The sequence below is a fragment of the Glandiceps talaboti genome, chromosome 1, assembly GCF_964340395.1.
Source record: "Glandiceps talaboti chromosome 1, keGlaTala1.1, whole genome shotgun sequence".
NCBI classification, from domain to species: Eukaryota; Metazoa; Hemichordata; class Enteropneusta; family Spengelidae; genus Glandiceps; species Glandiceps talaboti.
In genome coordinates this window covers 11,020,549-11,046,330 of record NC_135549.1, presented here as the reverse complement: position 1 = coordinate 11,046,330, position 25,782 = coordinate 11,020,549, and the positions used below count along the sequence as shown (strand labels likewise).

Sequence of the window (25,782 nt, the reverse complement as noted above, 5' to 3'; positions counted from 1 at the left end):
TACATACATACATACATACGCACGCACGCACGCACGCACGCACGCACACATACATACATACATACATACATACATACATACATACACACACACCCACACACACACACACACACATACACACACACATACATACATACATACATACATACATACATACATACATACATACATACATGCACGCACGCACGCACGCACGCACGCACGCACACATACATACACACACACACACACACACACACACACACACACACACACACACAGATATAGAGCAATATTGGCTACTACATAATGATGTCATTTTTTCTTCGATTGTTATGAAGTCAAAACATGTATGCCACTTTCAATACTAAATCTTATCGATATAATATATCAACACATTTATTTATTTTATTCATTTATTGATCTATCTCTACAGTGATTTCGTTAGGTTTCATAATGATATTTACGGCAATTGTTACACATTTAACCACGCCAAGAAAATCGACCCATTGTTCACGACGAGACCTGGAGCTTCTAACGGTAATGAATCCGATAATTTTTTCAAGAAGTGTAGGTCTTTTGAAACATGTCTTTAATCAGACCAAAACCGACTGGACGCCGGAAATGAAATATCCGTTAATCTAAAAATTATATAAATGTCATATTATATTAATAGAATTAACTATGACAGTATTACACGTTGCCAAGGTTACCTATATACACTGTATGTGCTGGATATCTAGCCATATACGGCGTTTGGTTGTAAAATTGATATGTCGGAACATTAGATGAGTAGTATTTGTTGACCGGTTTAGGCGACCGATTCCATCGTACGAACTAGTATGTAAATGTGTAAACTTTCCGTTATCCTTATCAAAGTTGCAGTTAATGCTATAAACCATGAATGACTTCCGCAAGTCTGTTATATTTGATATTTTGAACAGGCCATATTAAAGCATTCCAAAGTGAACGAACTTCAAACTGTTACTCTGTATTCTGGCATTACAATCAGTTTGAATAGTTACTGAGTGTGTGTTTGATGCGTTCTGTGTTCTGTATGGTACATTAATACATGAACAGATTCTTGAATGACATTAAAGTTTATTTACCTATTCAGGTTTAGAGATGGTTTTGTACATTGAACAGAATGAGTATATCAGTTTGTATGGCCAGGCTGCTGGTTTGCGTGTTCTTATCCATGACCAAAATACAACGATATTTCCGGGAGATGAAGGAATCGATGTTCCTCCAGGAATGAAAACTTCCCTTGGAATTGAAAAGGTGATTATAGTCATTCAAAGTATATGTTACTTTCGTGTTGGAAATAGAATACTTGAATGGCCCTCTACGAGTCTATACCCTGCCATCTATTTATAGTCCATCACACTCAAAGGCCCTCTCCTAGTCCATACCTTGCCATCTATAGTCTATGCTTCCTTTTCTTGGTTTTTCCAATTTCTACACTTTTTTATTTCTCTGTCTTAACCCCCTGCCTCTACCATGTTTCTTTTTGTCTGTCCGTTCATCTCTGTCTGTCTGTCTGTCTGTCTGTTTGTTTGCTGTTTGTTTGTTTTTTGTCTTTGGTTCACCCAATTTCTCACTCCGCCAATACTTTCAGAGAGTGAATGCGTCGTCAGAATTTTTTTAAAATTTTCTGCTTTTCGTTTAGTTTCCATAAAAGATTCCAGGGATTTCGTATTACTAGTATGTAAAATATTAATGGTATATTTTTTAGTAGTAGTGAAATTACCTTTTTATATATTTGTTTTCTGTTTGCTAGAGTGTAGACCAACGAATTGGAGGAAAATACTCCAACTGTACAAACCAAGAAACGGTAGAGTCGTCTTTGCCACGAGACGAACCATTACGATACTCATTATTGGTAAGATATTAATTAAATTTGCAGACGTCTGGTATGCAAAAATCTTAATTCTGAAGGGAAGCCAAACCACTTGTGCTGCAGTTGTTTGCTGCTGTTGTTTGTTTGTTTGTTTGTTTGTTTGTATGATTGTATGTTTGTTTGTTTGTTTGTTTGTTTGTCTGTCTGTTTGATCGTTTGTTATTTGTAAATCAACTGTATGGCACCACTTGTCATTTGGACGAAGTAGTTGTAAACTTTAATAAACCAATTTAATGGCATGCATTATTTTCAATAGGCGTGTCAAAAGAACTGCCTAGAAGAATATTTGTATAATAAATGTGGCTGTGTTGCCCGCACCATAAAGGACCTGCCAAGATGCAGTGTATTAAATAAAACACAAGGTATGTGTAATACTTACCTATGCAGAGTCTTTTCAAAATATATTTGTATAGTACACCTCTCAGCATTGTTTCTCACTATAACTTCACGTTATAAAACCTGTTGTAGCTGGCGGGCTTCCGTGATTTTGAAAAAATAAAGATATCGAAACCACACTGTGAATAAAATACATTAATTAAGGTGGAAACGTGAGCTCATACTCGTTTTTATTTGATTTGAGTAATTTCATAAAATGTTGGTAACATAAGCAATGAGGTTAGATTGTTAAATAATTCCATTTATTCAATTGGTTTATCCTAACTGTGTCATATGTCTTATTTAATTTCACCAGATCTATGCAAACAACTCATGCACCACCTTTATCGGTTGAATATGTTAACAGGCTGCGATTGTTTGATTCCCTGCCGGTAAGTTTGACATTGTTCTACATATGGCTATAGTATGTTTCGGGTTTTTTCGGTTATGTCCGTAGACTTGGTATCGTTGCATGGGTTTTTCTTTTCGTGTTTGTGTGTATGGGAGTCAGAAGACGTCGAATTAATGTCTTTTGACAGTAAAGGTTTCGTGTTGTGGTGTTACTCACACGCCTTATAGCAGCCATCCTGTCTAATGCATGGTGTTTTGGTTATGTTAGCGATAGCTGTTATGATACTTAGTTGAAACCTTATTGAACTGGGATAATGTATGCCTATCTTTCATCAGAGTTTAGGGCCATAAATTGACATTTAAAATAGTGTGACTGGAAATAATGAAATGTGTTGTGATCTATAATTTATCATTATACTGGTTGATATATTATCAAATCATAACTATTTTGTAGTGAGTACTATATGGTGAGAAAGGTTATTCACGTGTGGGCTAGTAGTATGCAGGATAGAGCAAATGCTACCGATTGCTCAATGTCACCACGGCTTTGATGAAAGTAACACCATTTCTGTACAATGTATAACCAACTACAAATTTGTTAATATCTTATCTTTCTTTCATTACTCCATCTAGAGAGGTACATTTTCCACATTCAATTTCCCACTTTGCTTGGCCATCACTGTCATATGTGGTAAGTACTGTCTGTCAGCTATCTGTTTTAGGACAAGCAACTTTTTATGTAACTATGAAAAATTGTGTATTGCTTTCTTGATCTCTTTGCGCTTGCAAAAGATTGGAAGATTACGTAAAATGGATATGTTTTTAATACCCACCTCTCCTTTCTCATATTTTAAGTATACACTGGTATCTTGAAGGCTGTGAGACGTGAACGTTTACATAGCAAGCTATACATGCGTATAAACAGATACATACATGTACCAACAAAGATGAAATTATATATGCATACGTAAAGACGGCTTAACTCAAGATCAAAAGGTTTCGATTTAAACAAAAACAAAAGCGCAGGATGAGAGTACTCAAGACGCACATCGCAAACGCTCTCGATGAGTACCTTTGGTGTTATGCTACCTTCGGCCGCTTATAATGTCAGACGGAAGCGTGACGGTCGAGAAGCTAGACTAATCTGTATACATTTTCTGTGATAAATAAATATAAACCTTCGTTTTTTCCAGAAAACGGTCGCATTTTCAGACAATATTTCAATGCAATCGTGTTCATTAACCAATTTCTGCCTATCTTTTGATACTCTCCTCATAGGAAAATCTCCTACCGACAGTGCACTCTATGAACAGGAAAACTTGGAGCTTGAAAACCGAAAAAGATATCAGGTATATGAAATTTTGTGTGTGTGTGTGTGTGTGTGTGTGTGTGTTTGTTTGTTTGTTTGTTTCAGTTTTTAGTGAGAAAGTCTCCATGTGAAGAAATATGATGATTAAGAGCGGCAGACAAAGTATACATGTACACGTAGACTAGTGTGTACTATAAAAACATTAATATTTTAATATTAAAATCTTAATCCCTTCCAGAGATAATCTTGTAAAACTAGAGATTTATTATCATGATCTGAATTTCAAGAAAACTCACGAGGAGCCAGCATATCCGGTATGTACGATTTCAATTGTTACTGTTCACTTCTTATTGAGTTTCAGCAGATATTGTGCGTCATTTTAAACATTCGATGTTTTGGGATTGGACTCATGTCAAATGGCGATAATTCAGGTCATCACATGTATTTTACTGGAATTGTATTTCCAATTCGGAAAAGATGTGTATACCATCTTTCTTTTCGATCAACCGGTACACGGACTATCTCATTCGAGAACAATGAATATAAACGTACCATTTGGAAAAAAAATCTTCCATTGAAGATTTTCATGGGACGATTTTTTTTTTTTTTTTTTAAATCGTTTTTATGTTTTGTATTGTTCGTTGGTGTGGAAGTAACATGACTATAATATACTTTCTCCACAGTTAGGGAATCTGTGGGCTGACGTTGGTGGCGCCCTTGGTTTGTGGATTGGCCTTTCTATTGTGACAGTCATGGAATTCTTTGAGTTCTTGTTCGATACATTTCATTGGTGTCGAAAGGAACATTCTAAAAAAATAATAAGAGGGTAATATCATGGGATGGAGAGAAGTGAATAGTTTTGACGACACTTCTTATTACTCTGTGTAAATATTAAATTTACATGAATTCTCTTGATTTGCTAAACGCTGTAATGAATCATTCATAAGCTGAATTTTCAGAAACCTATGAGAAAATTGTTCATCATGGAGATTAATAAAGTTTCAATGTTTCATCGAGGAAATTCGATCAAAAAGACAGTATCAATCACAACAAAATGCCAAGGACACATGAACAGCTTATAATATACCTGTTGACATATTTAGTTGGGGGCTATGTTGTTAACTGAATGGATGTACATACCGATATGTTGGTGTTAATAGATTACTGTAGGGGAAAAACAAAACATTAAAAAACCTAGTTATCTATTTCAATGAGGGAAATCAACAAACTTTAATTGACCTATGCCCTGCTGGGGGCATGAAGGTTAACCTGACATACATGTTATTGTACACATTAAGTAACCTATGCTGTGCTTAGGGTATAAAGTTTAACCTGGTATCCATGTTATGTACTAAATGATAACACTACACAGATAACATGGACTGAGGTTAAACATACATACATACATACATACATACATACATACATACATACATACATACATACATATCACAAAAGACACAACTCTGGTCTAAATGGGAGTTTAATTACAATTAAAGACAATGAGCTAGTCCTACAAAGTCTATCATACCATCTTATAAAGTATGATTGTCACATCTATAAAACAATTTTTCAATGAAGTATTTCCAATTTACAAAGTGTTCTCACAATAATAAAAGTAATCTAGATTTGTATATCGCTTTTTGATGTGTAAATAATATTCCCACTCCATCAAATATTAATTATTTATAATATAAGATAATACTATGACAATGTATAACATCACTAGCTTTTGAACTTGTATGCTTGATTTGATATGTCTAGTCTTGTAAACTTTACATGTTTTGGCACATTTGGGAGAGGTGTTCATTACATTGGTAGATAATTAAAGCACATGTTTTATACCTACATGTCTGGTATATATATATATATATATATATATATATATATATATATATATATATATATATATATATATATATATATATATATATATATATATATATATATATATATATATATATATATATATATATATATATATATATATATATATATATATATATATATATTTATATATATATATATATATATATATATATATATATATATATATATATATATATATATATATATTGTAGATTCTGTTACATGTATGACACATGTATATATGGTTGACATCACTCAATAATTCTAATAGAATAATTCTTAGATCAAAATAAAGTATACATTTAGAATAGAAAATTTACACTTTCATTATTGTTATTTACAGTAATATCGGGTATCTCAGAACTCTTTACATGTATGAGTGAATAAATGAAAGAATGTGTATGTATGTATGGATGGATGTGGATGTGTGTATGTGTGTACGCATTATTATCATCATCATTATTATTATTATTATATTCGTGTGTGTGTGAGTGTGTGTTTGTATCTATTTATGTGTCTCTGTAGTACTTCATATTGGGAAAACTATAGGCCTCTGTACCTGTTCCAGTAGTTTCAGCATTTCAAAATGACAGTGATTCTAATAACTTGAAATGAAGGAATGTTTTTTGAGTTCATAGATTAAACACTGAACTTGACTTGACTATTATACCTAGACATCATGAGAATATAAAAAGTTATCAATAAATGTGTTAAAACATTTACTGACAGTCAACCGAGTGGTGTGGAAGATTTTTTCATGGAATTACAAGCACCTTCTTTCAGACAGTGTCAAAAGCTCTGATCTGCTTGCATATATTCACTTCTAGCTTTCTCTGATAAAACTGGAAAGTTCTGAGGTTGGTATCCTGGAATACTTGACAAGCAATATGTATTCAAGAATGAATATGGTATGCAATATTTTTACCAGGATGGCTATACAGGAAATGAAATAAGTCCATGTGATATATGAATCTCACTGAATTAAAGGGTTCATTTTCAATCCCAGGTCAGTTTCTTGAAACTTCCCAACCTGTATCAAGCCAATATTTTCACGAATACAGTCCCCAATATGCAACTATTAAATTTCAAAACATACAGTGACAGATTCCTTTCCTGTATATTCACAATACTGTAGTACAATATTAGGGGATAGAAAATTTGTACTACCCTCAAAATTAAGTTTCATAGGCACTGTAGGAGTTCTGTGAGTTCTGTGAGCACGTCACCTTGGGCGAACCCTTTTTTATATGTAGAGTTGGCTTTTAAGGACCCTGTGTACTACATGGTTAAAATGCTGGTATAGCACTTGACTCTAAAGTCCAATACAGTACATCACATTTATTTTAACTGCTCGTGAAGTAGTCTTTGCTGAGCTATAAAAGTCAACTGTTGTTCTCAAAATGTACTGTTTTATGATAATCCTGCAGTTCTAAATCTACACACACTGGATACTTCAGTTTCAAAGAAACTCTTGGAGGTAAAGGAGGAGCTTCACCACTGACATCTGTTTCAGTATTTTCACTTGCACTGTCAGTGTGCAGTGGTAATGGATTCTGTTTATACCACATCAGTAGATTGGGGAGTGAATCTTTCCGTGGTCCACTACGCCAAATATACCAATTATTTTTCTTCTTATACACCCTGAAATGTTTTATCTTTCCAAGGTACCTACACAAGCATGGAGAAACCAGAAGAGAATTAGTGCTCTATAGACTATGACTACTATTGGATATGTTTCAAACAGTATCACTAATATCATTCAACTATGTTCTTTCATCATACGACAGTGATCAATATGATAAATTTTGCTTTCAAAAAGACAATGTTCTTTCAAGTTTAGGCCACTGAGTAAATAATTACCCATATTTCCAGTAAGTTTGGTTGTGAAATTATCAAAATAACTATTTAACCATACTCATAGCAATAATGAACCGTATATAATATTATTAAATCATAAACAATTCAAAAGAAAAATCCAGTCAGACTATTTCTGCCTTTAGTACACTTGTATTAACTACTGCTATCAACTTAAAAAGAAAAAGTCCAATCAGATCTACTTCTACCCTTAGTTCACTTGTATTAACTACTGCTATCAACTTACATTGTAAAGGAAAAGTCCAGCCAGACTTACATATTTCTGCCTTCACCAACATGGCTATACAATGTACATGTTACACTGCTTGCAAGATTTCAAAGTTGAGTAAATTACCAAAATGCCAAAAGCTGATTTAAATATTGATATCAATAATTACTGCAGGGGTACTAAAAGGTAGAAACAGTCTGATAGGACTTTTCCTTTACATTATGTTCACTTTTTAGAATAACTGAACTTACGTGACACTAATTGCATGATGTCCGTGCTTTGTCTTTCTTAAAATGTAGTAACCATCAGCTCTTATATAGCTTCCCATTACCCTAATAATCTGAAGGGGAAAGCAAAACAAATAGAATTAACAAAGTCAACACAAATACATCAGAATGATAAAAGATTGACTGATGAGTTCAATTACTTCCTTGACCATCATCTGTCTTTTTAATTAGATTGTAAAATGAATGTTTAATTATATATTTTTCATTCCAAAATGTTATCTCACTCTCTGGCAGACATGTTATCCGTTGAATTCATAATGAACAACATGGTGACAATAGCACTGATACAAGTACCACAATTGTGTGTAATACTGCAAAACAGTCCATCTCTTCATCCATCCATCCATCCATCCATCCATCTCTCTCTCTCTCTCTCTCTCTCTCTCTCTCTCAGTCTCTCTCTCTCTCTCTCTCTCTCTCTCTCTCTCTCTCTCTCAGTCTCTCTCTCTCTCTCTCTCTCTCTCTCTCTCTCTCTCTCTCTCTCTCTCTCTCTCTCTCTCTCTCTCTCTCTATCTCTCTCTCCCCCCATTTTTGGGGGTTTCTTAAAAACTAAAATCTATTTGACAATTACTAAAGACATTTTCACAAAAAGAAGAGATTTAGAACAGTGCAATACCTCCTCCTTGATATCTGGAAGGAAAGGATGCCATCCCAAGTGAAAGTCCATATTTTCATAATCATGGTCACCATTGCTAATGTTATCCACATCTTGTATAACATATTCACTATCACTATCCATGGAATCTTTGCATTCATCGGTGTTCGTGCCAAGTTCTTCCTGTTTTTTTGTTTGGCCAATTGGTTCTGTATCTTCTTTCTTATTGTCTTGCATTGTCTTGAGAGGTTGTTTCACATACAAGACCAAATGACATCCCTGATGATTAATTAATAGTAGTAAACAGTGAAATACTTTTCAATGTTACAAAAAATTTCTAAAAGGCATACAAAGGCAGTCATTAACTTGTTGTACACACTATCAGTATGGTACTCCTCAAAAACCAATAAATGTCATTTTTGGCTTGTCATTGTAAAGCATGTACATCAATTATCAATTTAGTTGTTCACCCTCTCCCAAGCAGGAGATTTAGCTAGATTTCTGGTGGAATTTGTCCATTTTACATAGAAAGTTCATAAAAAAAATGACCAATGTATACTTATACACTACTGGCAAATTTCTGTTTCCAATCTATTCCTCTCACACACATCAATCCCTTATTCAGACAATAGATAATTTCAATTGGCTCTCTCACCTTCACGCTGCTGGTTTTGTCAGCCCATGCAACTTTGCGATTAGATATTGGTTGTATTTCTAGATTATCTATTTTGTAGCCAAATCTTTGTAAAGGTCCCTCTAAAGCCACTCTCAAAGAAGCTTCCTCTGACTCCACAAGACCTTGGTGTGGCAGGTCAAAGGTCATATCTTGGTCCTTGACTGAGCAAGTTAATTGGCACACAGCTGTAGTAAAAATAAAACAGTTGGTTACATTCATGGGTTACTATATTTACCTCTGTGTATAATAAATTTAAAAGAACAGCTTTTGTGGGTTCTGAGGGGGGGGGGGGGTTCTACTTCTTCACAGTCCCTCTATTCATTTATATAATTTATAATAGAGGCACTAGCTGTGACTTATCTAAGGACATTTTGATAGGAGAATCAAATTAAACACATCATGCATATACAATGTCAATTCAAAGCCAAAAGGTAATTATTAACTCATCATAAATCATGCGGCTGACACTACTTGTCCAATACAACTGTCAGTTTCAAACAGAGCCATGACAACAACATATACAAATCACATTCAAACAAACAAGTGATGAATTTTAACAAATATTTCGATTTAACATGTACAATCATGTAACATAAAAGCAAATAGAAATCATAATACTCGACTTGAATTACTCACATTTAAACTTAGAAATCCACACAATATATACAATATAGTCTTTTTTTATCATATAACTAGTGAAATTAATTGTTGTTGAAAAAACCTGTAGACTCTGAGTTAGCTTGAAACATATATAGAATAGCATACATTTTTGTCACTTTTTTTTATCTACTTCATAAATTTGTTGCAATAAGTCCACAGTCACTTGTGAGCTAATATTCTATTCAAGGATGGTCCAATTTAAAATAATGGCATTTAGGTATTTATGAATATTAAACAAATACTGTCACTGATGTTTGCAAAAACAATAAAATTGGGAAGCCGCAGGTGATCAACCCTGTAACATGTTGATTTCAACAAGCTATTTCATTTCAAAACCAGCAAATATATAACCAAAATATTACCACCCATGGCATTGAATTTAAAATATTTGTCTAAACCTGACAACTAATCTGCAACAACATTGATCAAAACAGATTTTCTTGTTCTTACGTTTTTCATTATATTTGCTGACTTTTGGATTTAAATTTTAAATGGGTGGATTGTTGAAAAAGATTGACACATCATGCCATGGGTTAATCCACTCTCAGTTTCCCAACTTCATCATTTTTACATTTAATCTATCATTTGTAAGTGCAAACATACTGGTGACGGTATTTTTCGAAAATTCGTAAATATCTTATAGTAATACATGTAATAATGCAAAGTTTGTATCATATCAGACAGATAAATTTAGCTCACAAGTGACTGTGGATATAAGCCTTGCGACATTGGGACATCCGGGTACCTAGTATGTGTAAATTCCACCCGTTCCTGTCAGATCTTTAAATCTCCTTGTACACAGGTAGTCTGGATATCGATAATGTCGTCCGAAAATCTTGATAACCCGATCTACCTTTTACGGTCGTATTAAATTGTCAAACATAGAGGATGTCGGCTTTTGCTGCGTTTTCATCTATTGGCCGCGGCTTACGTGGTTGTGATACTGTCGGCCGCTCTGAAGCGATACACTACTACACGGAAGGAAATTATTCGTTTCCTGTATGAACACGTTTGATTTTTATATTAAGAACTTCAGGAAAGTTTATTGAACACAAGGGACATTTTGGTGTGTCATTGTTTATTTGGTGACATTATTTCGATTTTCAAAACACATTTTACTTCCTTATGTAGAAGTTATATCAAATGCTTATATCATGACGTCACACTAATTTCGTTAACCTGAACGACCCCGCTAAAAATGGAGCAACTGGAATTATTACTCACGGAAAGCACTTTGATAGAGTATTTGCAGCACGTCAGGTCTATCAATAGCGATTAGATGGTCTTCCAATACTTTCACGGTACTGCTTTGTCCTTTCTTGGCCCAACATTCAAGCATAACTTCGCCCACAACCTTGCCATCTTTGCCACCTTCAAGCCGAATGCGAATTATGTCGTCTGGTTCCAACCCGAGAGTCTCGGCTAGGATTTCCCATCCGTTAGCAATAAGGTGCTTGTCCGATAAATAAAGTCCCATTTTCGCTATTATCGTTTTCTTCAATTCACTGACAGGTTTCATTTTGTAGACAGTCCATATGTCTTGGGGCTGGGGATCCCCACCGCAAAGGGAATCCCATGTCATCTTCCTGGTGGCTTCGCTTCGCTGATTAGTACAGTATGTACCTTTGACCCATGTTTGCTGGTCGACGCGACGTCATCAATAGAGAGACATCTAAAGGGGCGTTTTCACACACCGGGTCGAAGGTCGGTAGCGTTTCTGTGTACGAGTAAACAGGCCACTACCCCAAATATATCGTATAATATATTTATATATGTTATATACAGTTCTGTGCAGGAGTATGTATAACGTAATCAAATCGGAACCTCCCTATTAAATGCCGCAAAAACTGGATAGATCAACGATCATGAACTCGATGAGTTTACGTGTAATACATGTATCAAAGTTTAGAAACTTCAAACCCAATGACCACAGGTACTCGAATCAATCTGTATGATATTTTTTTTAAATGTATAGTGATCACTGTTCTCTTATTCACTATACATTTTTTTTAAATCATACATATTGATTCGAGTGCCTATGCCAGTGACCAAATGTCATACTTCTATAAATAATATAAGAGTATAATGAATTTTGAATCCAAATGATAAGTGAATAGGTGAAGTGTGCATTGTACTTTCTCGATCTGTACTCCTTGGTATACAAATGTATTCATATTCATATAAAACCTATTTTTTTAAGTTGTTGAATGAATCTTGTGCACTGTATGTCTAACTGTAGCCTACGTTTACATCATATGGCACACCATCCTGACCCCCACCCCACCCGCCACCCGCATCGACGATAACAAATAATGGCCATAGCCAAAGTTACCTCAACTAGCCCTATTCTATATTACGTGTAATAGATACATGCACGATCTGCTATTGAGTCTCGGGTATTGAGTACCCCATGCTCTGCGCTGTATAAACCTAACACTGATACAACTCGGCTTCCATACCCAAGCCAAGTTATTTGAACAGAAAATATGGATTATGTACCCTAGTCGTTCGACAACCAGTGTCTACGTCAATGGTTTTGCGGTGCTCGAGATAATATGTCGAAACATTCCATTTTTTTCGATTTTTCATGAATTATGCTTGAGTTGAAGACGTATGAATTATATTATTCCCCATTATTTTACTTCTGATCAATGAACTACTCGTCTAGCGACTCGTAGTGACAAGGCCCCCCTCAGGCTTTATCTAGTTCTTATACAGTATCGTTACGGTTTATATGTTCACTCACAGTTAGCATGGCAACCAGACTACCTCAGGCTGAGGTCACACGTACTTTCCTCGGCTTAATATTTTTCAAAAAACCGCATTACTTTAGCAACTTACAGTTTATTATATAATCGTGTTTATTTCATTTGAGGTGTTTGTCATAATAAGAGGAATACTCTCTAGAGTGAAACGTATTGGATATTGAAGCTGGGTCATTTACAATGTAATGTGGATTTATTGTTTCGTCTCTTGAGTTTTGCACCGAATCTGCTATTTCATCGACTTATCTAGAAAGTTATTGTCGTATATATTAGGAGTTACGTAGGAATTACCGCGGAATTGTTTTATTTGGTTAGAAAAAAGTATATTTATATGATCGAAATATGCTTGGAAGTTGACATACATTTTACATGTATCATCTTTCAATATATATCCATTAAAAAAGTGAACAATAATATTTCAGCACTTCATAATATTAAATCTTTGAGGCCCTCCAAGTTGTATGCTACAGTAATATGCAGCACTGATGTAAGAATACCTTTCAGCCGATCAGCTGTCCGATCCGATCAGCTGCCGGTGACGCAACTACTATCGTGAAACCCCTACTACCATATAAGGTGTTGTGACGTCATTAGCGCCATGTTGGTGGTCTCCTCTTTGCAGACAGAACAACCGGGAAAATGGAAGACCCGGACATCATTTTAGACGCCTTAAACGGTATAGTTTTGCTATATTTTAGATATTTTTCAAGTCGAGAATGATAGAGTGATTGTATAACTACATGAAGGAGGTAACTTATTCTCTAATATGTTTGTATTTGCTCTACAGATTTTGAAAAGAAAGGCGGCAAGGACATCCCTCAAACCTTGGAAGAGCTTTTGTGTGACATCGCAAAAACTGGCGAGACAAAGTGAGTTTAAAAATACGACATAAACACTGCAGAGAGTAAATGTTAGCTATCCTAGTTATATGAGAATTACAGCTATGTGTCATAATATTGTAGTACATTCCAAATGACCGGTTCCACAATTGTCCATATTCATGATACGCATCGAGTCCCCGTACGAACGTTGACACACAAACACGCGTACTAGGTACGCGCCATATTGTGGCGGACAAACACTATTGACATTCATACATTCAGCATGTTGATGTCATTCAAAATTCAAAACAGATCGCGTCGGTGTATATACACCTGTGTATATGTGCAGTACATCCATGCCAAATTACATTAAGACGAATGTTTTTATTAGCGTCCTTGTGAAGTTGTTTATGTATAGGGCTTCGTTGATGAATGGGAACAAGCAAGCCGAGGCTAGGCAGTGTGATTGATTTATTATACCCGTTTGCAATAACTTGAATAAGTGTCAATCGGTACATAATATAGAGACGCCTGCGTATATCAGTACCATAGTATTATATGTATGCAACATATAAAAGTGACAAATCATGCATGATTGCTGCTTATACGTGAACATTGTATATACAAATAAACCGGTAAAATGGAACTTGTCTGAGCCTGTCCCTAGCCTAGCTAAGAAGCAAAGAAGGGGTGTTTTATAAGTTCGCTGACCTTTGATATGTTTAGAATTTATAAATTACTCATTACCCAGGAGTAGTATGTCAACAGAAAACATATATTAATGACATCCTAGGAAAACAGTTTGTTGATCATAGTGTGCTTTGGATTTTCATTTGTTCACCTTTATTATTGAGGTTTCCAAAGTTTGGTTATCGCCCAGGATTGGTTTCATGATCAAATCACTGGTGTCACTGTCTCACTTAATGACTTAAGACAAATGAAAACATACAAATTCGCTTTGTGTTCAAAACCATAATTCCCACAATTAGAGGAACAAGCAGACTACATGACAGGGAGCAAATATTTGGTCAAAATTTATTTTGTGTCCCCAATAAGCATGCTCAAAAAGTTTCAAGCCCCTCCTAAATGAACTCAAGAATTTTCATAACCTTTTAGAATTTTCTTGGTCGCGAAATTTTTTTATGCCCCCTCCTCATTTTCTCCTTAGACCCCCCTTGCCCTCATTCTGCTCTAACTCTAGATGATAATTCAATTGAAAGAAGAGACAAAATTCTGTAAGACTGAAACATACCAAAAACTGCATGTATTTATCCATTATATACTTATTGTCACCTATCACTTATGCTATTTGGTGCAAACTAAATGGCTAATTTTATCACATCCTTGAAAAAAACTTCAAACCTTTGCCCTAAATAAAAGGAGTTGTATTACTTAACGTTACTGATGTATAATATATTTATGATGAACACCTATGTACAGATTTCAAAATATGACTACTAGTACTACTATCTTTCCACAGATTTCCATGGTCCAAACTCAAAAGGTTGTTTATTTGCAAACTTGAGAAGGTGATTCAAGAGTTTGTTGATATTAATCCTAATGAAGACATTCCCATCCTGCCAAACGTTGAAAATGTAGAATATGATGATATGAGAAAGAGATTAATAAGGTGTTTGGAGTCATTTAATAGGTAAGTATACAAACTCTATGGTGTAGTTGGCTGTACTCTCTAAGCCAATTGTACGTCCACTGAGACACACACCAATTTCATGTGACACACGCAAGATTTAGAGAGGACCTAACTCTTATTTATTTAGTGACTGACTTACAGCATGGAGTGTTTTAATTTTGACCCATAACAAAAAGTCTTGTTATTTATTGGTAATGGAAACGATTGTTGTCGGTAGCAATGAAATTGTTCTTCTAGAGTGAGATATCACAGTATTATCAAGATTATTTTTTACTGTACACCACTTTATGTGACTGTCTTAGTCAAAAAAAATTGTTTGTTTCTGATAACATGGCCTCAGCAAGTAGGGTAGGTAGGTCAGAATTTTATTTTATCTTATTTTATCTTTTTAATTGTTTTTATTTTTGAAAAATATTGCCCCCAAAACAATCAAAACATCAGTCAGAATACCCCTTCTGTGATGATTTGATAAAATATATATATACAAACATCACCAGGGAAAGAAAAGAGACGTGCATGAAAGTCAAGAACACAGCAATTTTCTTATATCATTTTGTTTTATTTCATTTGTTAGAAACATGTTTAGGGTTAGAGACTTCAACTAGGGTTGGTCGGTTATGGGAAACATACAATTTTTTTTATTTGGCCTTATGAGAAGAATTGTAACTGTTGAAACAACTTATCAATACTTTTGTTTACAGTACTGAAATATGTTTTTAGTATTGAAATATTTCAAGGCCTTTGAATTCTTTCTTCTTTTTATTGATTTTATATGATTGAAATGAATGAGACTTTCATATATATATATATATATATATATATATATATATATATATATATATATATATATATATATATATATATATATATATATATATATATATATATATATATATATATATATATATATATATATATATATATATATATATATATATATATATATATATATATGAATGTAAGTGTCTTGCTGGAGTGCCCGATGCAAATATTAGCAGAGCATTATAGATTTAATTCAAAAGAATAAGGATGTAGTAAGTCGTAACTCAGAGTTTCAAGCTTCAAGCGATCATCATCAGTCATCTGATGATAGCTCGAAGTGTGAGACTCTGAGTAATGACTTACTACATCCTTATTCTTTTGAATGAAGTCTATATATATACATATATATAGCTTGATTTTTGTGTATAATTTGATGATAATATGCTTGTGTTTGTTTGGGATCAAACATACTTATCAAAAAAGAACGAATTTGAATAATACAGAAAGTCCAAATCTGGCAAAAAATATCCTCTTCCTGCAATGTCAGCAGTACGCAGGCTATTTGTCCAGGGTTGAAAAATATGAAAAGTGTGAAACAAAATAATAAAAATACAAAAGTCAAACAAAAACCTAAAGTGTATCTGTGGTAGAAATGATTGATACCATAGGTGACATCCTCTACTGTGTGATAGTTCATGTATTTCTTTAGGGATTATCGCACAATGTCACATAAACTAAACAAATGAACTTCATTCGTCTAGGTGGAGAGGGTCTAGCATCACTGCGATTGCTGAACGTCGTTTTCAAAATGTAACCAAATTTTGAAAACTTTCATGCCTTCAATGATAGCTGGTTCTGTATTTACTACTTACATGTTTATAAGTTTATTAAAATTTACTTCTAATGTGGAATACAGTGCTGGGTTGTCAGGAGTATTTTAATATGTTTTTACATTGCATCGATCATAGTGCTGTGACTGCTCCAATTTTCATCATGTTTATTGTTCACATAAATAAATGTGTCAATGTCACATTTTTGAAGGTTTGTTTTGGGGGAAGGGGGAGGCAGTTTTTTTCTAAACGAACAAAGTTCATTTATTGAGATTGTGCAATTGTCCCGTAGTCTTCTTTGGTAACTGTCAGTCTCATATGTATTTCACTTGTTTTTTGCAGTGCACCTTTCACAATACAAAGACTGTGTGAGTTGATTACTGAGCCAACAAAGTACTATAACAGAAGTGATAAATTTATGAGAGGCATTGAAAAGGTAAGAATGTCAACCTGTTGTAGTGGTGGCAGTCTGTGTGAGTTGATTACTGAGCCAACAAAGTACCATAACAGAAGTGATAAATTTACGAGAGGCATTGAAAAGGTAAAAATGTCAACCTGTAGTGGTGGCAGTCTGTGTGAAACATAACAAAGCTATTCCATACCTAACATAGGTAGGATGATTGTGCATTATATTGAGTGTTTCTACATCCTAGTGGATCAACATGGAGAAATACTTCAGCAACACGATCTTACATACTTTTCACAAACTGCACATGCTGATTGTACACATTACACACAGGTAACAAACTTATTGCAGTGTATAATGTTCTCTGATAAAAGTAACAGTGATGTAGATTTTTATTCATAATGAGTGTATGCGTTTGTGCATGTGATTATGATATTAGTTTGTAGATCATCATGGTAGTCATGACCGAAGAAATCATTGGTCAACATAATGTCAAAAAGTAATTTTAGACAGTAATTGAAAAATAACCTATTTCATTTTGTTTAAAGTTCAGACATCTTTTTCAAACAGATTTTAACTGTAATGAAACTGATCACCGTATATTGTGTACCATTCTCTATTTTCAGAATGTTTTAGTCGTAACCACTGTGCCACCTTTTGCTAGACATGCCACACCTGAACACAGAACCAATGGTTCTGCCATGGTCAATGGCATTTTATCTGACATTGTTGCACCAACCCACGTTGGAAGTATTTCATCAACACAAACACATGAAGAGGACTCTAACCATCATGAAGATGAGGAGGAGGAGGATGATGATGATGATGATGATGATGATATTGCTGCAGACAAGACACAAACTGAAAACTGTGTTACAACACATGAAGAAGCAGAAGCTATGGAAGTTAGTTATGATTCCATGCCAGTCAGCACTGGTATTGAAACAACAGGAAGGGAAGACATGAAAAGTGATGAAGAACATGAAAAGTCAGATGACACATCTGAGGCTGTACAAACTTCAGAACAAGAACAACAAGGTATTTAGTTTGACCTTGATAATTCCCTGACTGATGACTCCCGCCATAAATAGCCAGTCAGTGCTGTGACCACATGTGACATTGTATAAGTTCTGTCTTGAACTTACATGACCTTGATATCAGTTCTAACCTGACCCAACATGACCTTCATATAAGATCTACTGTGACCTAACCTGACCTTGATATGTCGTCCTCACCTCGTGTAACATTACTGTGACCCCACATGACCTTGGTATCAGTGCTTGTGTCCGACACAACCTCAAATGACTGTATAAGTTCTGTCCTAATCCCTCATGATCTTGCTATATGTTGTCATGACCTCATATGACCTTTGTATAAGATCTGTCCTGACCTCACATGACCTTTGTATAAGTACTGTCCTGACTGCACCTGAGCTCTGCTATGAGGTGTGTATTTGCAGTTTAATTACTACATATATAATTTAGACAAAGTAGTACAAGTAAAATCCCATGTAGTGTGTCAGATTTAGCTGTTATAAAGTTCGCTAAAGCATTTGGGTTACTTTTTCCTAAACATTAGCTGTTATAAAGTTAGCTAAAGCGTTTGGGTTACCTCTTCAAAAACACTGGTATAAGAATAAGGACTTAGATAAGGTAAAAGTATTACTTGGCAATGATCTCGTCAACAATAAGTATTTTTTTTAAGTTGTTTAACAAACTGTACTTTCATGATTTGGCTTCAATGGATAAACTATTCAATCAGTTTATAGCTAGTTGTGTGAAAGGGTTGCTATGCATACTTGATAACTAATAAATCTAATGATGTGTAAATACAGTCATGTAGGTCATAATGTTCATGACTTTTTAGATTCAGAATCCACAACAGAAGAGAGATCTACAGCTGATGCCGACAAAGTTGAAAATATGCAGGTTTCATCAAGTGAAGCAGAAGCTGAACAGAAAGACATGGAAAAATTATCAGAACCAAATCAAGAAGACAAAGAGAAAGACATGGAAAGATCAACAACAGAACCAACCCAAGAACATGACAAACCAGATGAATCTAGTGCCGTAGTGTCAACAACAACTGTGATAGAAGAACCTTCAAAACCTGAAAATGACCAACAAGAAACCGGTAATCATATACATCAATTTGTTTTGGGAGTATAGATTAGTAATGGGCAAGGATACATAGTATAGTACAGTGCAATGCAGTGCAGTACAATACAATACAATACAATACAATACAATACAATACAATACAATACAATACAATACAATACAATACAATACAGACATCAAGTTATAAGTGTCACTTTCACCTCAATGATTTCATACCTCAATATACAAATGCTATCTTGCCATTGTTTCAAATACAGACATCCAGGATGGCAAGTTCAAGTTCAGCTTATATTACCAATATGCAATATACAAGAACAAGTCTTTGCAAAATAACTCATATTTTCACAATCTCACCAGAGGAAAATCGTGATTTCAAATCTCAATATGCATATCCTACCATGCAACAATCACTCACTATGTGTGAAAATATTACAGTCCTGTATGGCCTTTTGTGCCTTCAGATCAAGGTTATCTGCCCCTCTCCCTTCACACCGGGTGGAATAATGGCTGGTCTTCTAAGTGTAAACACTCATATTGAGTCAGTAATATGTATTAAATACTGTTTATAAGATGGCTAAATGAAATATTTTGGTGGCAAGGTGTGCTAAAGTCTGAAGTGATTGTTGCATAGAGCAAATAAAAGTAGATTTCCAATAGCATATAGAAGAATTTAGTCTAGAATACTGTTATCATCCAAATTTGTGATCATGATTTGTACAATTAATGCACTAAGTCTAATCTATTGTCCATGAAATGTGTGTTTTCAGATAAAACATCAGAAAGCAATCAGGACGATCCGGAGGATGAGAGGGATGAACCAGACCCCAAGAGGCCTAGGTACGATACTGTGGAATCTGAAACCACAGCTACTACCTCCACTACAGAAACAAACAACCAATTAAAACAAACAGATACATCAGATGACCAATCATGGAAGCCAGAAGAGGACAAAGTCCCTGACAGTCAATCCAATGAAAAGGGGGATGACATCCTATCTGATAGTCAGTTACCTGAAAAGACAGATAAAACAGACACTGACGAATGTCAGTCAAAAGACGATGCAATTTGTGAGTCAGTAAATGAGAAAAGAAAGGAAGAGGAAGAAATTACTACTGACCAATCACAGACAATTGATGAAAGGGAGGAGTCATCCATTGAAAGTAAACAAGACTCAGAAATTGCAAAGGACAGTGAAGAAACAATAGAATCTAGTAATGAGCCAACAGAACTTAAATCAAATGGCGATGATGATGATGCTGATGATGATGATGATGATGATGATGATGATGATGATGATGATGATAAAAGAACTGAAGCTCCTAATGAGAAGGGGGACTGTCCTGTCCCAGAAGATGAACCTATGGATGAGAGTTAACACCTCCATTTCCATAACTCTCTCAATATTTGGTGCAGTCCAATTGTTAACTACATGTAGAGTGAGGTGGCCTGTTCAAAAAGAGGGGACCCTAAAGCATATTTTCCTCAAATAATGGCTGATACGATATTCACCGTTTTATTCCAGAAACAAAGGATGAATTTCATAACATGCATGCACCTGGTGTCCATCATACACCAGTAAAGACTTACAGATTCATCATTGTTTACACTCCACTTTGCTGTCATTTACAGCATCAGTGATATGGAGTGCAAACAACAACAATTTTGTAAGTCTAATACCAGTACTGCTTCGTTCAAATTCAAAGAACTAACTACATGTACATTGCCCAGTTGCTGCCGAACCATTGAAAATAGCCTAATGTGGTACTCAACAATGGTACATACATAACTTCAGTACACCAATAGTTCAGTTTTTGAAACATGTTAGACTGTCATCAACATACTTTTTGAGTTTGGTGAACTTTAACCTTATATAGAGAGTGCAATAGGACTGTACCAAATCTGAAGGGAAACAGGAATGACAGGTTATGGCTGATGATGTACAAATTTTTAATCTTAGACAACATAGTCACCAAGTATAGGATTGATCCATTCATTGTTCCTGCATTCATATAAAACTACCTGCCTCACCTGTCTACTGTCATTGTTTATAATCTGTAACCTTTACTCAAGTGTCATCAAAAGGAATCCTGAAAATCCAATGAGCCGTGAGGTAAACACAGCATGTACAATCTGACAAGTCATAGAAAAATCCTTGAAAGAAACATCACACTTTCTTTGGAACTGAAAACATTCAGTTATTCTCAAAGTCTTCTATTCTTTCAAATTCTTGGGGTTGTATTTGAGAGACAGGAAGTATAGTTTGATAGCATTTTTGTTGCTGTTTTTTTTTATAAAATGAGGATTATAAACCCACCTACACCCCTACCATCAGATCTCGATGATGATATAAACAGAGGAAGGTTGTTAAGACTCCACCCTACAAATATTGTGATGTTCTTTTTCTCAAAATTGGACCAACATACCCTACAGAAGACAGATTTATATATAGAATGAACACATCCTGAGATACAACAGATTGGTTACTGGTATTAGTAGACTAAAACTATCAAGAACTCTGAGATGAGGAGAAACTGCTTTGTTTTTCTTTCCTTGTCATCTGTACTGTTGTCCACTTGACCACTTTTAAACCAGCTACACTTTACTCTCTTTTCTCTCATTCACTGAAAGTAGTAGCTGCTCCTCTCTGTTGAATCTCAAACTGTTCCATTCTTGATCAATATCCTGTGTTTATCACCCTCGGTTATTAACAATCTTGTCGAAGAAATCTTAGGTTAACCATTTCATTTAGAAAAAGATTACAGTTGTTGACCAGTGTTTTTCCAAACTACAAATGTCGAGAGGACCAATATTATGCTAAAATACAAAATGTGGAACAGTGTTGTCACCAATTTCCCATTATCAGTGTTTTAGTTTTAGGAATGGGATTGAGGTAATATCTACCTGCATTCCTTTAGTTACTGCACCAGTGTTTCCATACCAAATTAGGTAGATAGATGCCACCTTTTTTATGGTACTATTCACTGGCTGCATATAGTACACTTTGAGATAGTAAGATTGAATGGCTAGTTTCTTGCTACATTTTGTCTAAAAGAATTGAACCAACTTGCCACCATACAGACATCAAAACATTGGCACCACGTGTCTACGTGTGGTTGCAGTATGTTTAAATGGTTTATTACATTTAGTCAAAATGAGCAGTTTCTTATTGTTTTCAGCATGACTGTATCAACCACCCAGTGAACAGTAATATGAAATATGCAGTACATAGTAAATCATGTCAATTTTGCACTACTTGCCCCTTTCTGTTACCAGGGTTCCCCAATTTTAACAAAAATACTGATGTGTACACATAAACCTCGTGCATTTGGTCTGTCTGCAAAGGGGAAGCTATTTCATTTTGGATGACTTCATGAGCTTTCTGTGAAGAGCATGGCGAAGTGTGTTTATGAGTGTTTATACTGTGGTATAGCGTTCTAAGGCTTCACGGTAAAATTGTAGTCCAAGATTCAACTCACTGTAGGTGATCATGAAAACAAATACAAAATGTACTATGAAGTTGAGAATTCCATAAGTTGAGATCACATACAGTTTGACGGTGCTGGTAGATGTAGGTAACAAATACTGAACAGATAAACTTATTTTTTTGAGAAACAATGAAATATTTTAAGATGTAAAGCCAGCTTACCTCCATAAAAAAAGTTGTTACTGTGAGTTCTTTGTGCTTTTACCAAAATACTTTGATTCTGATGTTTACTGTATATGTGTTTGTCCAGTATGTTACAAGGTGTGTACATTCCTTATACCACTGTTTTGTAATTTATTGATAAAATAATATAAAGAGTTGTTGCTTAATTTTTGTCATTTCTAGAACAACGTGTTGAAGGTAGCAAAGTTGACAACAATAACGGTAGATTTATTTTTCGCAATTTAGCAATAATCTCTGACTAACAGTAGAGGTGAAATTAGTCATAGTTTAGTTTAGTGTAGTCCAGTATCTGTATTTGTTTGTACTATTTCTCATTCTTTTATTTCTTTTACAAATACTTAAAATTTGTTGCGACTTTCAAGTTCTGTATGGAAGTTTTTTTTGCCTCAATTATACAATGGAATTAAAATTTTCAAACAGGAAACTTCATTTCTTTTCATGAGAATGATAAGTTTAATGTTGTTGATTGATAAAAAAAAAAAGTGTAGATGAAACGATAAGTACTAATCATAATGTTTATATGCGGTTAGTTTTTGTGCACAGACTGTTATGATTGAAGTGCATAGTTTTTAGCACAACTGAACTGTAAGGTCCAGGTGTGTGTGTGTGTGTGTGTGTGTTGGGGGGTGATATGAGTCTTCAATGTTAAACTGCTAGGTCGATTGCAGTGTAAGTTGGTGGAATGGTACTTTTAGGATCTAGTTGGTTTAATCATAGAGGGTCTATGGTTTAATTGTTAAGTTTAAAATTACCCAGTCAGCAACATTTGATTGAAAAAAACAACTACTGGGCGAATTAGTGTGAAAGTTGGCAAGGGTGTCCGAAGTTGCAAGACAAACTTATCACATTGTTGATATGCAAATTAGGTCTAAATAGATGTGATGCTTCGATTAGGCAGTTGGTGTAGTAATTTATTCAAAGGCGGCATGTGCCCTCTTTAGACGGGCGACACCATTCTTATATCACATCGTTTATCACCACCATCTATACAATTTATCTTTGTGACATTTCAGAACTATCACCTGAGTGACCTTACAATGTAAACAATTCACCACAGCCTCTTTATGGTGACTAGTTGTCCGAATCAATTCGGAGCAGAGGTGTATTTTTTCACGACTGCCATTTCTTTCAAAAGCGGGTGCTCAAAGGTGAGTTACATGATTGTATCACCGACAAGTAATACTTGTCTGTGATTGTATTAATTTTCACACTGTCAGCTGTACAGGTCTGATGGTTGACACGTCTCCTTGTGATTGAAAAACCAGGTTTTCAGTTTGTGTACCTCGTTTTTCAGCACCGCTGCCATATTTTTTTAATTGCAATACCATCAAACGATTTCCTGGTAGGACTCCATTCTCGCAAGCGAGAATACAATTTTTCTGCTGACGCAACGAAAAACGGTGCGTTTTGGATGGTCTACGACGATGGTAGGCCTCTAACATGAAATTTTGGAATGTCCTTAATAGAGTCACGATCTCAAATTTAAATACGATATTTATATAATATAGCGTGTAGCTTTGATGATATGACCAATCCAGTGTTAATCATTTGGTTTACATACACCTGATATCTATGGAAAACCGACCGCGGCAGAAAGCTGTGACTTCTTTATAAACAGTCCAAGAATCGCATCTTTGGAAAGCGTATGTTGCTGTGATCATACTGGGAAATGGAAATATGTACAATGTTACTTGAAAAAAGTATTCGATATGGTACAAGTATGAACATCGAGAAGCTGTTGGTAGCTCGATAGCAAAGAAAACATCGCATTTCAGTTTCGGTACATGTCAACTCACAGGTTGATCGATGTGGGCGAACCTCACCTTTTAATACCCCGGGTCTCATGTACATTGTTAACTTGTTGTTGTTTTTGTGAAGGCATGTCGTGAGATCGCAACGTAATGCTGAACAAACAGATTTACTAGTACGAAGTTACAACGCGAGATACGTTTGTTATATGTGTAGTGCGCACTTCAAAACAAATGAGATTTTTAATGGCACCAATCATACACAGGACATCACAAAACATGTACTTGTGTAGTTACAGCCCTGGACTTTGAAGTGCACAAATCAGCTTACCAAGTTATCATGTTTAGACCATATAGACCCTACATGAGTAGGGTGTATGTTTAGACTGGGGACCAGTGGCATCCTTATCAAAAACATATTAATAAGATCATTCATTCCGTATCCAACTGGGTCATACATGTAATGGTTACATCTTTGTGAACTAGCTTTTTCAAAATTAGACAGTTGAAGACATTCACATTGTATTCTTATGAACATTAGACTTGCTCTTAGTCCACTGGGCTTGCTCAAGTGTCACTATTTTATATCATATTTGCCCAAGTATAGTCCTGCTTACATGACGGTGCACGAGTCTGTATTACTGACTTGACTCTGGACAATTGTCAGAATCGAGTCCCGAATTCCTCCGTATGCAAGCAGGACTAGCCCAAGTAGCATAGCATTGACTTCGGAAAATATCCCCACTATTACCATGTACATTCAATGATTACATAAGACAACTTATCTCTGCTCTGAATCAAGTCAAGTTTTATGGCTGAAATCCAGCTTATATAATCAAATTAGTCTGACTAGTTACACGATGACTCTATCCAGTCCGTGGCCGTAATAGCCTAGGTGACCGTACCGGTACCGTACTGTACTTTATGG

The 25,782-nt window shown here is 35.1% G+C and overlaps 3 protein-coding genes across 3 annotated transcripts; 2 read left to right on the top strand and 1 right to left on the bottom strand.

The window, feature by feature from the left end:
- The first annotated feature begins 1,104 nt into the window (after nucleotides 1-1,104).
- On the top strand, nucleotides 1,105-4,744 carry LOC144432999 (epithelial sodium channel subunit alpha-like). The gene is made up of 6 exons (XM_078121314.1): nucleotides 1,105-1,260; nucleotides 1,760-1,861; nucleotides 2,136-2,241; nucleotides 2,571-2,646; nucleotides 4,153-4,228; nucleotides 4,598-4,744. Exons 1-6 carry the CDS (start codon nucleotides 1,105-1,107, stop codon nucleotides 4,742-4,744), a joined length of 663 nt encoding a protein of 220 aa, XP_077977440.1.
- A 1,294-nt stretch (nucleotides 4,745-6,038) lies between these two features.
- On the bottom strand, nucleotides 6,039-11,672 carry LOC144440931 (uncharacterized). Its single transcript, XM_078130403.1, has 5 exons — nucleotides 11,309-11,672; nucleotides 9,404-9,609; nucleotides 8,770-9,027; nucleotides 8,118-8,206; nucleotides 6,039-7,451 (listed from the first exon to the last, which is right to left on the bottom strand). Exons 1-5 carry the CDS (start codon nucleotides 11,664-11,666, stop codon nucleotides 7,166-7,168), a joined length of 1,197 nt encoding a protein of 398 aa, XP_077986529.1. The 5' UTR covers nucleotides 11,667-11,672; the 3' UTR covers nucleotides 6,039-7,165.
- Nucleotides 11,673-13,434: 1,762 nt separating this feature from the next.
- Nucleotides 13,435-23,524, top strand: LOC144453781 (uncharacterized). The gene is made up of 7 exons (XM_078145138.1): nucleotides 13,435-13,525; nucleotides 13,637-13,718; nucleotides 15,151-15,321; nucleotides 17,256-17,349; nucleotides 17,946-18,357; nucleotides 19,186-19,452; nucleotides 20,207-23,524. The coding sequence occupies exons 1-7, from the start codon at nucleotides 13,489-13,491 to the stop codon at nucleotides 20,812-20,814; spliced, it is 1,671 nt and encodes a 556-aa protein (XP_078001264.1). The 5' UTR covers nucleotides 13,435-13,488; the 3' UTR covers nucleotides 20,815-23,524.
- Nucleotides 23,525-25,782: the final 2,258 nt, after the last annotated feature.

Coding starts and splice junctions, on each gene's coding strand:
- LOC144453781 (XM_078145138.1), top strand. CDS start 13,489: ATGGAAGACCCGGACATCATTTTAGACGCCTTAAACG. Junction 13,526..13,636: donor CATTTTAGACGCCTTAAACG/GTATAGTTTTGC, acceptor TTTGCTCTACAG/ATTTTGAAAAGAAAGGCGGC. Junction 13,719..15,150: donor GCAAAAACTGGCGAGACAAA/GTGAGTTTAAAA, acceptor ATCTTTCCACAG/ATTTCCATGGTCCAAACTCA.
- LOC144440931 (XM_078130403.1), bottom strand. CDS start 11,666: ATGACATGGGATTCCCTTTGCGGTGGGGATCCCCAGCCCCAAGACATA. Junction 9,610..11,308: donor ACTCTATCAAAGTGCTTTCC/GTGAGTAATAAT, acceptor TTTTTACTACAG/CTGTGTGCCAATTAACTTGC. Junction 8,207..8,769: donor TTCCAGATATCAAGGAGGAG/GTATTGCACTGT, acceptor TTTCCCCTTCAG/ATTATTAGGGTAATGGGAAG.
- LOC144432999 (XM_078121314.1), top strand. CDS start 1,105: ATGGTTTTGTACATTGAACAGAATGAGTATATCAGTTTGTATGGCCAG. Junction 1,862..2,135: donor CATTACGATACTCATTATTG/GTAAGATATTAA, acceptor TATTTTCAATAG/GCGTGTCAAAAGAACTGCCT. Junction 2,242..2,570: donor TGTATTAAATAAAACACAAG/GTATGTGTAATA, acceptor TAATTTCACCAG/ATCTATGCAAACAACTCATG.